The sequence below is a fragment of the Pantherophis guttatus genome, chromosome 15 (assembly GCF_059756535.1).
Source record: "Pantherophis guttatus breed Tessera chromosome 15, ASM5975653v1, whole genome shotgun sequence".
NCBI lineage: Eukaryota > Metazoa > Chordata > Lepidosauria > Squamata > Colubridae > Pantherophis > Pantherophis guttatus.
Genome location: NC_142077.1, coordinates 9184222 through 9200520, shown reverse-complemented (window position 1 = coordinate 9200520; position 16299 = coordinate 9184222). Strand labels below are relative to the sequence as shown.

Genomic DNA, 16299 nt, shown 5'->3' with positions numbered 1-16299 from the left:
GGGGTGGGGGGGCGGGCAGAGGGAGGGGGAAAGGGGCGGGGCCTCTGCCGGCCTGTCTTCCGCCTGATTGGCCGGCCAGGTGCGGGGGCGGAACAGGTGGCCGGCCACGAGCGATCGCGGAGAGCGGCGGGGCTCCTTTTTTTTTTCCCCCTGGCCGGTGGCCGGGCAGAGCCGCACCATGAAGAGGCAGCCGACCGGGAGGGGACCGGAGCCGAGAGCCGGCCGGGTCCTGACCAAGCCGGCCGAGGTGAGGCGGAGCCGGGGGCAGGGCGAAGGGGCGCCCGGGAGTCGGGCTGAACTGAACTGATGCGCGCTTCCTTTGCCGCAGTACGTGGGCTCTTTCGCCGTGGAAGACACCGATCTACCCCGGGCGGGCCAAGCCGTCCATCAGCGGCTGCAGCTCCTGAAGGTGCGCGGTGGTCTTAGTTGAGGATGGGGTGGGAGACGGGACTGGACTGGCGGCTCCGGTTGCCTCCGCCTCCCCGCTCCGTCCCTCTCGCCCTTCTTTTCTTTTCCCCCCCACGCAGGACTGTCCGCGGCGGCGCTCCGTCCTCCTGCGCTTCTGCCTGCAGGGCTTGAAGATGCTCGGACGCGACGGCGAGGTAGGGCGGGCGCGCCTCCAACCTGGCGGGCGAGAGGGGCGGACGGGGCAGAGGCCGGGAGGCTGAGCCGCCCCCCCCCCCGATGCTCTCTCGCCCGCAGGCTCCGCTCATGGCCCACGCCCTCAAGCGCCTCGCCTACAGCACCTGCAGGCCCGCCGATCGCCAGTTCGCCTTCCTGGCCCGCAACCCGCGAGGAGCTCGGGGCAGCCTCTTCTGCCACCTCTTTGTGGGCAGCCAGCCTGGCGAGGTTCGTGGGCGACGTTGCTCGGCGCTGGGTCTAGGTCCGGCTCTTGCTCAGGCAAGGCTGTCTGGCAAGACCAGGTGGAAGGCTTCACCCAGGCTCTTCCAAGTCACCTGGCAGTGGCTTGCACAGCAATAAAAGCCCCGGCCGCTGCTGCGGGCACCCAGAGGAAGGCCGAGCATCAGTCAGACACTCAGCCTCCTCCATCCCCCCCCCACTTCTGCCAGGTCCAGGCGCTGCACTACCTCCTCTGCCGCTTCTTCCAGCTGGGCTACCTTCTCCTGCACCCCGAAGAACAGGACTGGTCCTCTTCCGGTGGCTCTGCCCAGCGAGACTCCGGGAAGCACCTGGGCGTCTCTCTGGACAGCCAGGTGGTCTGGGAATCCCTCAATCCTGAGGAGGTCTCCCAGAATGTCAACGCCCTTGTGTCCTTCCGGAGGCTGCCCTGCCCCACAGAATTCGGGACCTCGGTCAGCGTGGTGAGTGGCCTTGGCCTCCCCTAGTTCACCTCTTCAGCAGCAGCGGTGTCCTCTCTTGGGGACCGGGGTCTGAGATGTGTCCAACCTTCAGGCGCCTCCGAGGGTCTTAACCTCCAGGTCAAGCAAGCCCTGGTCTTCCAGTCGAGAGTTGAGGTTCGGTTCACAGAACCAAGGGACTGTTTAATAAGTGTCCCGCAGCTAGTTTGCATCTACCAAATGCAAAACGGCCTCCAGTTGTGGACCAGGCCCCTGGATCTCTGCCTCCCCTGCTCAGCAGCTGCCCTGCTTGTGCCCCTAGAGAGAGAGGCTGGACCTGGAGGAAAGCAGCAGCAGCAGCGTGAGCAGTGCCCGTCCTGGGAACCCCTATTGCTCCCCAATTCTGGTGCGCAAGAAGGCCATTCGCAGCAAGATTCTACGTTCTGGGGCCTACCGAGGTTGTACCTTTGAGGCGGCCTCTCAGCAAGGCGCCTGGGAAGGATGTGAGTATTTGGGGAGCCTGGGGGCGTGGGGTGAGGCGGGTAGAAAAAAGAAAGAGAAAGAAGCCAGGAAGGAAAGGGGCACAGAGGCTTCATTGATAACCTTGGAAGCTCTGCATTGCAGATAAAGTCTTGCCAAGGGAAAAGGACGATTTCGTTTTCTTCCTGGCAATGAGGAAAAAGCTTTCACAAAATTATTGCAAGTTGAAATAAGATGGCCGCCGGGCTGTCATTTAGCAGAACCGAGCGTGGGTAGCTGGATCGGTGCCAGGATCCACCAGCACAAGACCTTCTGCTCCCCCCATTCCCACATTTTCATGTTAGGCAACAACCTTGACGAAACCTTCCAAATCCAGTTTTTGTGTACCTTGGTTCCAGTTTCCTCCAGCTGCGATGGCAAAGCGAACCTGCTTCACCTGCCAGAAAACGAGAACGATCTGAGAGAGAGTGTGTGGTCCTTTGCGGGCATCAACAGGTGAGGAGCGGGGCAGTCTCTCCCCCCCCGGATGGATCTGGGACCCTCCTAGGCGGTTCTGCCCACCCCACCAGCAGACCTAGGACTTGCCGGTGCACGGCGGCTATGGATGGTTGCTGGATTTTGCGTGGAGGCATCAGGGGCCTTGAGCGCCCCTCTGGGTGAAGCTGCAGAGACACACACACTCATTCTGCTCGGCCTCCTGCTTCCTGCATTTTGCTCTGCCTTCCAGAGATGCCGGCCTGGCCCTGCTAAGGAATGACATGCTGGGGGCTTTTCTTCTGTGGGCTGAGTCAGGATCCACCCATCAGTGGTGCCTGGCAGTGAGGACCCGCTGCGGCGTCGTTCCATATCAAATTTACCGCAGCCAGCTAGGAAAGTACTCGGTTGAGGTGAGAGAATTGGGGAAGGTGGCTATGTTAGCAAAATAATTGCTTGCCGTAAGAATGTTTGCTAGTCTACTTCTGTCTACCAGATTCCTTCTTCCTTGCAAGGGTGGCCTTGCTGTTTTCAAGGGCTGTTTTCTCCCCTCCTTTGACCAACAGCACACATTTCCAAAGCCTCGCCAAACTAAACTTCCTTTCTTCAGTCCTTAAGCCCATGTTTCCATTGTTGTTTTTAATTTCTCTTTTAAATTGGGCATTGTTTTCACTTGCAGTACCTCCCCGTGCTGATTTACGCTGCAATATCAACTTATGTCATGGCACGAAAGTGGTACGGTCTTGTCATATTTTTCTTTTCTCTTTCTCTCTCTCTCTCTCTCTCTCCCTTCCCCCCTCCCTCAAGCATTTGAATATAGAATTCCCCAGTATGGAAGTCTTGTTAGACAATTACTCCGGGGTTCGTGCAGGCCTGTTCTGCTCCTTGGGTGCAGGAAGAATCAACCATTGTTATGAGGAGCAAGACGATCCGGTCGAAGATCTCTGGGGAGAAGAGCGAACTCGCCGGAAGTCCTCATGGCTGTTTGGGGCCAGTCGGTCTCTGGCTGTGCAGCACGAGGTGGAGGGATGCTCAGCCGGGTCCTTCTCTTAAGTGTTCCTGCCATCCGAAGAGGACAGAGACCCTGGTTGGCCCTTCCTGCTCACTCTCGTGGCTTGGTGTCAGGTTTCGAAGTCGTTGCACTTACTCCAATGCTGACACTTGACTTTGTTGTGGTTCTTTTTGGGTTGTGCGCAGAGGGTACCTCTTCCTCTCGTCGTGTCGTAATTCAGGGTTTTTTCCTGCCGTGTCTGCCCAGCTGGAGTCAGAAGGCTGATGCACACAGTTGACTGGGGGCCCCGCACCCGATTTAGGGAGTGCCATGGGGCGTCTTGGGCTGACAGCACATATTGACCAATCAGTTTGGGAGTCAGCTTGGCTGGCCAGGGTGCCAGACTGAGCCTCCCTGCCTTTGCACTCCTGGCCGATTCTTCTCTGTGCATTGGGGAGGGGGGGACAAAGGCCTTTGATCAGGAGCCTGGATTTCAGCGTGGTCTGTATAGTGATGCCCTCATGCCCTTATTTATAGGAAGCTAAATGTGCCTGTATGTGAGTAATTTATTGGAAACAAGTGTATTGCTTTCTCCAGGGCTGCTGTGTTCAGTGGTGAAGATGCATTGCTTATATTTAACAGATGCAAAACCGTTTGTACAGGGATGCCCTGCAATCATATATATATATATAAATAGATATCTATATATTTGTATTTCAAATGCAAAGTCTGCGCGTCGTTTTCTTCCCGGAAGAGAAAGCGAGCCGGGCGCTCCTCCGTAACCACGGCAACGATCGCTCCCCTCGGCGATCCATTCCCACGCCTCCTGTGTGCCGATTGGCTCCGGGCGACAGAAGGGGCGGGGCGACGTCCGCCTGGCGCAGCGAGCGCGGAGCGTTCGATAACTGACGGAGCTGTCTCCTTCTCATTAGCTCACGCGGACGGGCGGGCCCCGCCTCCTCCGCTTTCTCCATTGGTTCACCGAGCCCCGGCCCGCCTCTTCCGGCCGAGGTCTGTGAGCTCATTGGGAGGGAGGCGGGTTCGCTTCCGGGGCGCCCAGCGAGGGAAGAGAGAAGATGGCGGCGGCGGTGCTGTTCTTGGTGACAGGGCTGGTGGCGGCGGCTGCATCTGCGGCGCCCGGCGGGGGAGGCCCGCGAACGCTGGTGCTGCTGGAGAACATGAACCTGAAGGACACGCACTCGCTCTTCCTGCGCGGCCTGGCAGGTCCGGCGGCGGAGGGGCTCCCGGGGGCCTCCCGGCTTCCCTTCCCGGAGTGGTCGCGGCCTCCCATCACTTTCTTTTTTTTCCCCCCCCTGCAGAGCGAGGTTTTGACCTGACTTTCCGGACGGCGGACGACCCCGGCCTGTCCCTCATCAAGTACGGGGAGTTCCTCTACGACAACCTGGTGGTTTTCTCCCCCTCGGTGGAAGGTGAGGCGGACCCCCCCCTCCCCATCCCCCGAAAGTGGCTCCGGGGCTCTTCCTTTGCCTTTGGCGCCTGTGAGGGGGGAAGCGATGATGAGTGGCACAGGTGGCGAAATAAATGATGGTGATGATGATGATGATAATGAGATTTGGTCAATACCTAGGACGCTGGCAGCAACCCGTATCAACCATCAGTGCCAGTTAATACTGTTTGTGATCCATTCTTAAATGTTCAGTTACTGAGTTTCATGTTTAATGAATAAAAGAAGAAGAAGAAGAAGATGATACTTGGTTGATACCTAGGACGCTGGCAGCAACCCATATCAGCCATCAGTGCCAGTTATTACTGTTTGTGATCCATTCTTAAACGTTTAGTTGACTGAGTTTCATGTTTAATGAATAAAAGAGGAAGAAGAGGAGGAAGAAGAAGAAGATGATGATACTTGATTGATACCTGTGTTGTAGGAGAAAAGACGGAAACTAGGCCAAGCTCTTCGATGCAGGAAAAAGTTTATTGTGCACGGTTCAACCAGTCCAAAGACAAGAAAAGGGTCTGAACAATGATGGCTGCTTTTGGCCAGATATTTATACAGTACAAAGGCAAAGTTATTACGAAGAGTGAGACATTTCACACGTAGAGGTTACCCTTTAATCTATCTCTAGGAAAGACATAACAGCCCTTTTCCCACAGGCTCAGGTTCTCAGCTCCGGAGCTCAAGACATAATAAAGAGGAGATAAGGGGCTCAGAGGCGCCTCAAGAGCAGTAAAAAGGACAGTAAGGGAAGCAGTATTTCTTCTTTAGGATATACATGACATTTGGGGTGTAATAAACATTAAACAACAGGATGTATCTGTTTAGGGTCAGTTTGCCCTTTTACAATTCTGTACCTACGTCAAATACCATTTGCCATCTCAGCACCTTGGCACGGAAGAGGCACGTCTGTCTTGACCAAAGATTTGAAATTATAATATTTGAGTTTTATCCCAATATCGAATCTTAGCCTGGCTCACCTAGGATGCTGGCAGCAACCCGTATCAGCCATCAATGCCAGTTAATACTGTTTGTGATCCATTCTTAAACGTTTAGTTGACTGAGTTTCATGTTTAATGAATAAAAGCGGAAGAAGAGGAAGATGATGATGATGATACTTGATTGATACCTAGGACGCTGGCAGCAACCCATATCAGCCATCAGTGCCAGTTAATACTGTTTGTGATCCATTCTTAAACGTTTAGTTGACTGAGTTTCATGCTTAATGAATAAAAGAGGAAGAAGAGGAAGATGATGATGATGATACTTGGTTGATACAGGTTGCTGCCAGCGTCCTATGTATCAGCCATCAGTGCCAGTTAATACTATTTGTGATCCATTCTTAAACGTTTAGTTGACTGAGTTTCATGTTTAATGAATAAAAGAAGAAGAAGAGGAGGATGATGATACTTGGTCGATACCTAGGATGCTGGCAGCAACCCGTGTCAACCATCAATGCCAGTTAATACTATTTGTGATCCATTCTTAAATGTTCAGTTAACGTGAGTTTCATGTTTAATGAATAAAAGAGGAATAGTAATCATAGGGGAAGGGGAAGGAGGAGAAGGAGATGAAGATGAAGGTACTTGGTTGATACCTAGGACGCTGGCAGCAACCCGTATCAACCTTCAGTGCCAGTTAATGCTACTTGTGATCCATTCTTAAATGTTCAGTTGACTGAGTTTCATGTTTAATGAATGAAGTATATAATAATAATCGTGATTTGCAAATGGAAGTTGAGATTGTGGAGGAAGAAATCAATCGTCTTCTTGTGCCATGTTCCATCATTGGATGTTGGCGATCCTATTTTGGTCAACAGCCACATGAAAAAATGCTGCTGAGTTTTGTCCAAACCAAAAAAACCTTTTTTTCTTTTAAATGCCTCTGACGATCCAAGCTGAGTTGCCTGATCGGCAGAGGCATTTAAAAAAAAAAAAGGCTCTGCCGATCAGGCAACTCAGCTGGGATCGTCAGAGCCTTTTGAAAGCATTTTTTTACAACCTCTTCGCTGAAGAGGTTGTAGAAAAAATGGTTTAAAAAAAAAAAAAAAAGTTGGCCACGCCCACCCAGTCACACTATCCCCCCACCAAGCCATGCCTACAGAACCAGTAGTAACCAATTTTAGATTTCACCACTGCAATAACAGGACCAGTAATAGTAATAATACCAGTAACAAGATAATAATAGTACAGACAGCAGAGCTGAGAGCGCCCACTGAAGCACACGAGTTGCTTGTTCCTTTGTCAGGGCTTCACTCTTGTTCGCTTGCACACTTGCTAGCTGGTATGCTGTATTACTGTAAACATTTTGACCTTGTGACAAGAAAATTAACCCGGTCATTGTGTTTCAGATTTTGGAGGCAACATCAACGTGGAGACTATTGCTGCTTTCATTGATGGGGGTGGAAACGTCCTTGTGGCTGCCAGTTCAGATATCGGTCAGTGAAACAGGCTCAGCGGAGCAGATTTGTCTTCAACTTAAAAAGAGAATTTTTCCCCCCTTTATTCTTTTTTATTATTTCAATCAAGGCAGGCCAAAGCCAAACAACAAAAGTCCATCCTACTTAAGGCCTGGGAGAACATCCGGGTTTTAAGCAGCTTGTGGAAAGTAAAAGCTTTATATTGCTGGGGAAAAGTAACCGATTGTTATTCATCCCTTTTGTTTTGTAGCTATTGTCAGGGACAGGCAGTTACACTTGCTTCTGGGCAAGTGTAGTTCTAGAAGTCTGCCTCTTTTTATAAAATACCGTATTTTTTGGAGTTTAAGACGCAACTTTTTCCCTCCTAAAAGGGGGTGAAAATTTAGGTGCGTCTTATACACCGGATGTAGCCCCGCCCACCCACTGGCCCCCACCCTTTGGCCCCTGCCTCCTAGCAGTTTAACTCCTTGCAGCAAGCAGCAAGAAGAAACAGCTCCTTTCAGCTTCAGCACGGCCTAATTAGCACAAGTTGGTTGGATCGGCCTCCCGACTCTCAGCTGTTTTGCATGGGCCTCTGCTGCTTGCTGCAAGGAGGGAAATTGCTGAGAGCAGATTTTTTTTTTTCCTTGTGCTAATCAAGCCACGCTGAAAACAAAAATGAAAGTAAAGCAGGCTATTTGCTGTTTGCTGCAAGGAGGCAAAATTGCTGGGAGGCAGAGGCGGATTTCTTTTTCATGTTTTCCTCACCAAAAAAGATAGGTGCGTCTTATAATGCGGAGTGTCTTATACTCCGAAAAGTACGGTGAGAATAATAAAAAATGAAAGACGAGGACTCTTTGGTGCCTTCTGATGGTACAGATGGATTTATTGTAAGGGTCTCCCCAGCATATTAGAAACCCGCTTAGGTGGCAGATAAGAGGAGAAGGCGCTCCCTTTTTAGTACAAAGGAACAAACGGGCTTCTTAATCGTCCTTAGGTGATCCCATTCGAGAATTGGGAAGCGAATGCGGGATAGAATTTGACGAGGAAAAGACAGGTGTGATTGACCATCACAACTACGACATCTCTGACCCTGGCCAGGTAAGCAGGACAAGAGCACAAGGGGGTCCAATTGGCTGCTGCTGCCCTTACGATCCACCTGCTCCCAGGGATGACTATCGAGTCAAAAACCTGCTAAGGAAAATTCAGCAGTCGTCTCTTTCTTTTCCTCTGCAGCACACCCTGATCGTTGCAGACTCTGAGAATCTCCTGAAGGCTCCCACGATTGTGGGGAAGAAGCCCCACAACCCCATTCTTTTCAGGGGAGTCGGGTAAGTCCTGTGCCCACCCAGCAGGAGACACACACACACACACACACACCCTCTACCGCTTGCCCACTTCCACTCGTGAACCCTTTTCTTCTCAGGATGGTGGCTGATCCTGACAACCCTTTGGTCCTTGACATTCTCACCGGCTCCTCAACTTCGTATTCATTCTTTCCTGACAAGGCTATCACCCAGGTATGTGGGACTTTGTGCTTCCCAATCCATTGGAAAGAGTTGGGGGGGGTGTGTTGGGTTCCCCTGTTCCCGCTCCTTTTTTAACCGCACTTTTGCGGTGCCTGCTGAGCCTCCTTCAGAATGGCTAGCTTTTGAGGCTTCTCTTATGATGCTACCCACCCACTTCCAGTTTCCACTTCTGATCTGCACCATTGTTGTCAGTGGTTGGTGGTTGGGCAACCCTTTCTCCTTCCGGAAAGACTTTAAGACGACCTCGTGGTTTGAATCCATATTCTGGGTGTTCTAATCCAGCTTCCCAAACACGACAAACCCTCTGTAGTTGAAGCAATGATTCCTTTATGTGGAGCGCCAGCAGCCCCGGCAAAAGGTTTCTCTCTCAACGCAGGCTAACAAGTCCGTCCGGCAGGGGAGATGAATAGTTGTCTGCCACATCTATTCATCTCCGCCCCCTGCCTTTTATCCCCAGAGCTAGGATGGGGCTTCATTAGTAGCAGTGGCTCTTCCATCCCGAGGACCGGCCCATAGATTTCCACTGCTCTCCTCTCCTCTGCCTTCTGCGCATCCACGCGACAGGCACTGGACCCAGCTGTTCCTCCTCTTCCTCATCAGCCACCTCCAGACCTGGGGGCTGTTGACTCTCCATCTGAGGGCTGATGGATGGCCCAGGCTCCCCCTCTGTCTCTCTCTCTCTGCCAGCTCCATTCTCTCTTCCCCCTCGGAGCTCTCAGGTTGCCCTGATGCTAACCCTGAGTCCCACGCCTCCACCTCCTCCCCTGATTCAGCTGCTCGAGGGGCCGGCGGCCGACAGGCCACAACCCTGGGTTATCCTTCTCTTGTCAGGAAACCCAAGGTTGTGGCTTGTCGGCCGCCAGCCCCTCCAGCAGCTGGATACATGTGTAAGTCGGCTTTTTTTTTTTTTAACTGTACTAAAAAACAAGGATGCAATTAAGAATGTTCAAATATATATATATATATTTTAATTTGATTTATATGCCGCCCTTCTCCAGAGACTCAGGGCGGCTTACAATGCGCTAAGCAATAGCCTTCATCCTTTTGTATATTTTATACAAAGTCAGCTTATTGCCCCCACAAACTGGGTCCTCAATTTACCTACCTTAGAAAGGATGGAAGGCTGAGTCAACCTTGAGCCTGGTGAGATTCGAACTTGCAGTAATTGCAGGCAGCTGAATGTTAATAACAGGCTATTAGTCTGCTGCGCCACCAGGCTATATTAGAAGAATATTGTAAAAAAATATATATTCTCTCTCTCTTCAGTACCCTCATGCTGTCGGAAAGAACACCCTCCTGATCGCTGGCTTGCAGGCGCGGAATAATGCCCGCGTGGTCTTCAGCGGCTCCCTGGATTTCTTCAGCGACGCCTTTTTCACATCGTCGGTGCAGAAGGCGGCAGCAGGCTCTCAAAGGCAGGCGGCTCTTATTGTCAGCTTGGCTCCAAAACCGGGATGTGGGAAGGGGGCAGGAAGGCAGGGTTGGTTTCGCACAGTTGACTCTCCAAAAACGAGGCTCTTCAGCTTCCCTCTCAAAAACGAAAACATTGTCCCCTTATTCAGGTAGTCCTCGACTTACAACACTTAGTGACCGCTCGAAGTTAAAACAACACTGAAAAAAGTGACTTTATGGCCACTTTTCTCACTCCCTGACCCCCTGGTCCCCTGATTTACATTCGGATGCTTGACAACGGATTCGCATTTATGACGGGCTGCAACGCCCTGGGTCATGTGATCCCCTTTTTGGGACCTTCTGACAAGCAAAGTCACTTAACCGTCCTGTTAACTAATTGAAGGACTGCACTGATTCACTTAACAAAAGCGGCAAGGAAAGTCGTAAAATGGGGGAAAAAACACACTTAACAAATTTCTCACTTAGCAATATAACTTTTGGGCTCAATTGTGGTTGTAAACTGAGAACTACCCGTATTCTGAGAAAATCAGCAGGTAGCAATTTAAAAGAGGGACGCGGTGGCTCAGTGGCTAAGACGCTGAGCTTGCCGATCGAAAGGTTGGCAGTTCAGCGGTTCGAATCGGGAACTAGAGTCGGGGAACGACTAGCACATATGTGCGAGGGGAGCCTTTACCTTTTTAGCAATTTAAAAATCTCAGTAAGAAGGATACAAAACAGTTTCAGCCAATTCCTGGTACTTACAAGAGCCGCGGTGGCACAGTGGTTAGAAATACAGTACTGCAGGCTACTTCTGCTGACTGCCGGCTGAGTGCAATTTGGTAGTTCGAATCTCACCAGGCTGAAGGTTGACTCAGCCTTCCATCCTTCCAAGGTCGGTACAATGAGGACCCAAATTGTTGGGGGCAATAGGCTGACTCTATAAACCGCTTAGAGGGGGCTTGAAAGCACTGTGAAGTGGTAAAGGTAAAAGTTCCCCTGCACATGTGTGCTAGTCGTTCCCAACTCTAGGGGGCGGTACTCATCTCCGTTTCTAAGCTGAAGAGCCAGTGCTATCCGAAGACATCTCCATGGTCATGTGGCCGGCATGACTCAATGCCAAAGGCGCACGGAACGCTGTTCCCTTCCCACCAAAGGTGGTCCCTATTTTTTCTAGTTGCATTTTTTTTTACAAGCTTTCGAACTGCTAGGTTGGCAGAAGCTGGGGCAAGTCACGGGAGCTCACCCCATTAACGCGGCACTAGGGATTTGAACCGCTGAACTGCCAACCTTTCGATCGACAAGCTCAGCGTTTTAGCCACTGAGCCACTACATCCCATGCATATATATAAGCACTATTGCTATATAAATTTGATGGTTTGAGCAGCCTTTGACATAAATCCGAGGTGCCCTCCGAGAAGGGTTTTCCCTGCAGTTGCTGCCTGAGATGCAGCCCAGCGTCTTTCCACCAACCTCCTTCTCCGGCTGGATGCTCCCATGGGCCAGGCAGGCAAGCAGAGCCAGCACAATGAGTGATTGGTTGGCGGAGGAAATGAGCTCCCGACATTGGGTTAAGCAGACTGAAGAACCTGACTTGTCTCCTTTAGGTACCCCCAAACGGGGAATTACGAGCTGGCCATGGCCTTGGCCCGCTGGGTCTTCAAGGAGGAAGGGGTGCTGCGTGTGGGAGAGGTGGCTCACCATCGGGTGGGCGAGAAGTCGCCTCCAAGCGCCTACACCGTCACCGACTTGGTGGTAAGAGCTTAGCATCTTCCCTCTAGCGCAAAACCTCAGGAGTTCCTGGCGCTGGTTTGTTGTTTTTTTCACATGGCGCTGGGTCCCTGTGTTGCAGGAATACAGCGTCGTCATAGAAAAGCTCTCCGACGGGAAGTGGGTTCCCTTTGATGGCGACGATATTCAGCTGGAGTTTGTCCGCATCGATCCCTTTGTCAGGACCTTCCTCAAGAAAAACGGTGAGGCGGCTTTCGCTTAACGCTAACTTGATCTTTGACATGCAGAGCAGGGGTGAAATGCTACCAGGCCGAACCGGTAGCGATGGCGGCAGGTGGTTCGGAGAACCGGTAGCGGCAGCAGCACCGCTCATCATTACTTCCTGGTTAAAACCCTTTTTTTACCCTCTGCGTATGCAAAGAGGGCCCAAGCCCCCAAGTGCGCACTTCCGAACCGGTAAGGAAGGTAAGTAGATTTCACCCCTGATGCAAAGATGCCAGTTCTTTGTGCCGAGTTAGAAACTCATCCACACACTGTCCATTAAAAACAAGATCAATATCTTATTTTAAAAAAGCTGGATACGTGCAGATCCCTGATTGGCTGGCATTTGGAGGGATGAGGGGCTGGAAGCTCCTTGCCCCCTGCCAACCATGAGCAGCTTTTGTTGTTGATCAGGGATGTCTGCCTCACAAAACTTTTTTTGCTTTTAAAAACAAACTTTATTAAACATATAAAAGTAAAATACTATACCATATATATACAAAATACATATATATTAATACTAACTCCCTTGGGAGTTGGGCGGCATAGAAATGCGATAAATTAAATTAAACAACATTACATTAAAATAAAAAAGTGACTTTGGTCACACGTCCGTTATCTTATTAACGGTGCGTATTTGTTAATTATTGTTATCGTACAGAATTTTACATTTACTCTCATTTCTACGAGTTATCCAATCATACCACCTATTCCACGCTATATAATATTTTGAGTCTACCTTGTCCTTCATTTCAAACGTTAATTTATCCATTTCCGTGCAATTATAGTTTTTTTGGATTATCAATTGATCTGTTGGCAGTTGATCAGTTTTCCAATATTGAGCGCGCGCCAATCTGGGTGCAGTGACTGTGTGTAATATTAAATACTTTATTTCTTTCTTATAGTTTTCTTTAATCATCCCTAGTAGGAAAATCTCTGGTTTGAGTTCTATTTTTCCCGATGTTATTTCTATTAGCCAAATTCTTATTTTTTCCCAATACTTCCTAATTCTTGGGCAAAGCCACCAGACGTGAAAGAAAGTGCCCAGTGCCTGCTTGCACTTCCAGCAAATTGGACTTAAATTTGAATACATTTTTGCTGATCTCGAAGGGGTTGCCTCACAAAACTTAAAGCAGTGGCCAGGAGACCAAACTCACGATGCCCTGTCAAAGCTTGTAGACCTGCAGCAGGCTGGGGAAGGGTCCGAGAAGTTTTCCGGCCTCTGAATTGCTCTGATGCCAGAAATGCGCTTTGGCTTCCAGGCGGAAAGTACAGCGTCCAATTCAAGCTCCCAGATGTTTACGGGGTATTCCAGTTCAAGGTGGACTACAACCGTCTTGGCTACACGCACCTCTACTCTTCCACACAGGTAATTCTTTTCCTTCCCCTTCGAGCAGACACTTCAGCGGCTTCGGAAATGAGGCTGCCACTCAAAACGATTGGCTGGGCAGAGTTTCCACGGGGCACGTACAAGGGCGCACAACTAACACCCAGATAAGTTCACTTGCCCTAAATATAGCAGCCGACTTTTCTGTGGAGCTTCGATGTCTTCCTCGCTCATCTGAACCGTTTGTAGGCTGAAGTAGCTGAGTGAGAATCCCTGTACTCTCTACGTCTGCTCAGGAACTAAGATAGGTGGAGGAGGCCTCCCTCCTCTCTCCTGTTGTGGCCTGCCAGCGGAGCTGGGAGTAGATTCGGACAGTGAGGAGGTTGGGGAGGAACATGAGGCAGTCCTGGAGTCTGGGGAAGGTTCTGATGAGGGCTCTGCGTCGGAGGCAGAGAGGGGGCCACGGCCATATGATAGTTATCAGCTGCCTTCGGAGTCGGACATCAGTGAGGCAGACGAACACCTGGAGCCTGTTCCCAGTATGCGCATGCGCAGAGCTGCCAGACAAAGGAAACAGCTAAAGGACAAGGGTCGACTCAGGAGTAAAGCCACAGGTGGATGGTGAATGGCCCCTCCCAGAGGGAATATAAGAGGAGTGAAAGGGGAGTGGAGTTTGCAGGAGACAATTAGTTCATTCCTGCATTCTTGCCAGTGAAAGATATCGGCCTGGCAGCTCTCCAAGCCAGATAAGGTCTGTGACTGTCAATTCTCCCTTGAAAGACTTTGCTGAAGGTGAATGAGAGGAATTCACAGTAACTTAATAAAAAGGGGGTTCCCTTGTCGGGACAAGGGAACCCGTAGGTCAGAACATCTCCAGATGGATTTGGGGGCTGCCTGTAGGAGGGCTGAGAGGGACAGAGTGCTGAATTACAGATGTGCTGGTCTTTGTGGCCCAGCTGGAGCCTTTCGGGGAATCTGTCTTGGAGATTTGCTAGCAGAGTGACAGTTGCCAAGTTAGGCGCATCGTTTATAGTTGTCGGAAACAAAGACTACATGCACAGAAGCCACGCTGCTGCTCTTGCTCACTTGGACCCCTGAAATTCACCGCCTTCCAGGTGGAGTCACGAAAAGTCCATTCCCAGCCTTGCCTTGGTACTAATTCCTTATTCCCCGTGTGGCCAGGTGTCCGTCCGCCCTCTGCAGCACACGCAGTACGAGCGCTTCATCCCTTCCGCTTATCCGTACTACGCCAGCGCCTTCTCGATGATGGTGGGCCTGTTCTTGTTCAGCATCGTATTCCTACACATGAAGGAGAAGGAGAAATCCGACTGAGACTCGACCAGAGCGGCCCGGGATTCCCGTCGGAGGTCCTGGCACCCTCGGAGCGCCACCGAATCGCCGAGTCCAAATTTGGGGGGACATGTTTCTGGACCGAGAATAGGCCAGAAGGGGGGAGAAGAGGGGCTTCTCCTTCCGTTACGTGGACTAAGCCTGGAAGCCTAAAAAAAAACAAAGCCCGAAATCCAGAGGGACTGTCCTCCCTCCACTTCCATGCCGTTGTTTCTCTTCCACCTTTGTTCCATTTTTGCGAAATAAAATGGCGCCATTCCGTCCCCTTTCCCGGGACTGTTTCTGGTTAATGTCAGAGAAGCGGGACAGTTTCGGCCTTTTCGGTCACCTCGGCTGCTTCCTCATCTACAGCAGCTGGGCAGCATTTTAAGGAACGTCTTTTTATAGGGATCCGATCAAAACCATTGTTTAACGACACGGATGACCCGAAGGTTTGTAAGAATAGGGAAATGAAGCAGAACCAGTGGTGAAATCCAATTTTTTTTACTACCGGTTCTGTGGGTGTGGCTTGGGGGTATGGTGTGGTTTGGTGGGTGTGGCTTGGGCATGGCAGGGGAAGGATACTACAAAATCTCCATTCCCTCCCCACTCCTGGGGCCAGCCAGAGGTGGTGTTTGCCGGTTGTCTGAACTACTCAAAATTTCCGTTACCGGTTCTCCGAACTGCTCAAAAATTCCGCTACCGGTTCTCCAGAATCTGCTGGATTTCACCCTTGAGCAGAACCATTCTGAAAAACCTCCATTCTGAGTTGCTTGAAGGGCAGAAACTCTCCCTGAAAAACTGCCCCTCCAGATGGTCCTCCTCGAGTAAAGACGAAGAATTGGGCATTTCGGTTGCTAAGCCACGCGGTCATAAACCGCCATATCAGATGACCACATCGCTCAGTGACGGCAATCCCATTAGCCAAGGGTTCGGAAGCCTGCAGGAAATCCAAGGAAGCTCGCAAGCAGGCTGGCCGTCATTGTAAGTGACCGCTGCTGGGTTCCCGTTGAACAGGGTACGTTGGCTCCCTTTAAGGTGGCCTAATCCGATATCCTCATTTATGCCGGTTCAAACCTGGATTCTTTATTCCAATATCGATATAATCGGAGGCCTTGACAAAAAGTTGCTTTTATGGCTGCAATCCCAAATGTTACCACAGGGAGGCAGCGTTTCCTCTAATACTGTATTTTAACTCTACTTAAAGGGGTTTTAACAGTAACCAGAGTCGGAAGGGACCTTGGAGGTCATCCGGTCCAACCCCCGGCTCACGCAGGAGACCTGTACTAGGGATTCAAACTGCCGAGCTGTCGACCTTTCTGATCGACAAGCTTCAGAGTCAGCTGGTTTCCTTTTGTGTCTGTTTTGCAGCACCCACAACTTCTGAATGCAAGCTATTCCCCTGGTTTTGTTCTCACTGTCAGGAAATTTCTCCTTAGTTCTAGGGTGAATCTCTCCTTGGTTCATTTCCATCCTTTGCTTCTTCTCCTGCCTTCGGGTGCTTTGGAAAATAGGTTGACCTATTCTGCCCCTTCTTTGGGGCAGCCCCTCAAATATCGGAATGCTGCTATCATATCGAATCTAGTCCTGCTTTGACCACAAGAGGGCACTGTTTTCCGCCCCTTGGCGTTAGCTT

The 16299-nt window shown here is 50.8% G+C and overlaps 2 protein-coding genes across 5 annotated transcripts; both read left to right on the top strand.

Annotated features, from left to right (window-relative positions):
- Nucleotides 1-38: 38 nt before the first annotated feature.
- On the top strand, nucleotides 39-3964 carry SH2D5 (SH2 domain containing 5). Of its 4 annotated transcripts, none has more exons than XM_034404736.3 (9): nucleotides 39-247; nucleotides 329-409; nucleotides 528-602; nucleotides 703-849; nucleotides 1071-1322; nucleotides 1621-1801; nucleotides 2177-2273; nucleotides 2506-2665; nucleotides 3073-3964. In XM_034404736.3, the coding sequence occupies exons 1-9, from the start codon at nucleotides 179-181 to the stop codon at nucleotides 3097-3099; spliced, it is 1089 nt and encodes a 362-aa protein (XP_034260627.1). In that variant the 5' UTR covers nucleotides 39-178; the 3' UTR covers nucleotides 3100-3964. The 4 variants fall into 4 exon arrangements, with proteins under 4 accessions (XP_034260627.1, XP_034260626.1, XP_087735152.1 ...); XM_034404735.3 differs by having other exon boundaries at nucleotides 3060-3964; XM_087879026.1 differs by having other exon boundaries at nucleotides 2123-2273; nucleotides 3060-3452.
- Nucleotides 3965-4088: 124 nt separating this feature from the next.
- DDOST (dolichyl-diphosphooligosaccharide--protein glycosyltransferase non-catalytic subunit) lies at nucleotides 4089-14953 on the top strand. The gene is made up of 11 exons (XM_034404734.3): nucleotides 4089-4467; nucleotides 4563-4673; nucleotides 7050-7136; nucleotides 8095-8198; nucleotides 8334-8428; nucleotides 8524-8617; nucleotides 9893-10041; nucleotides 11623-11770; nucleotides 11868-11988; nucleotides 13270-13376; nucleotides 14517-14953. Exons 1-11 carry the CDS (start codon nucleotides 4320-4322, stop codon nucleotides 14664-14666), a joined length of 1314 nt encoding a protein of 437 aa, XP_034260625.1. The 5' UTR covers nucleotides 4089-4319; the 3' UTR covers nucleotides 14667-14953.
- The last annotated feature ends 1346 nt before the right edge of the window (nucleotides 14954-16299 follow it).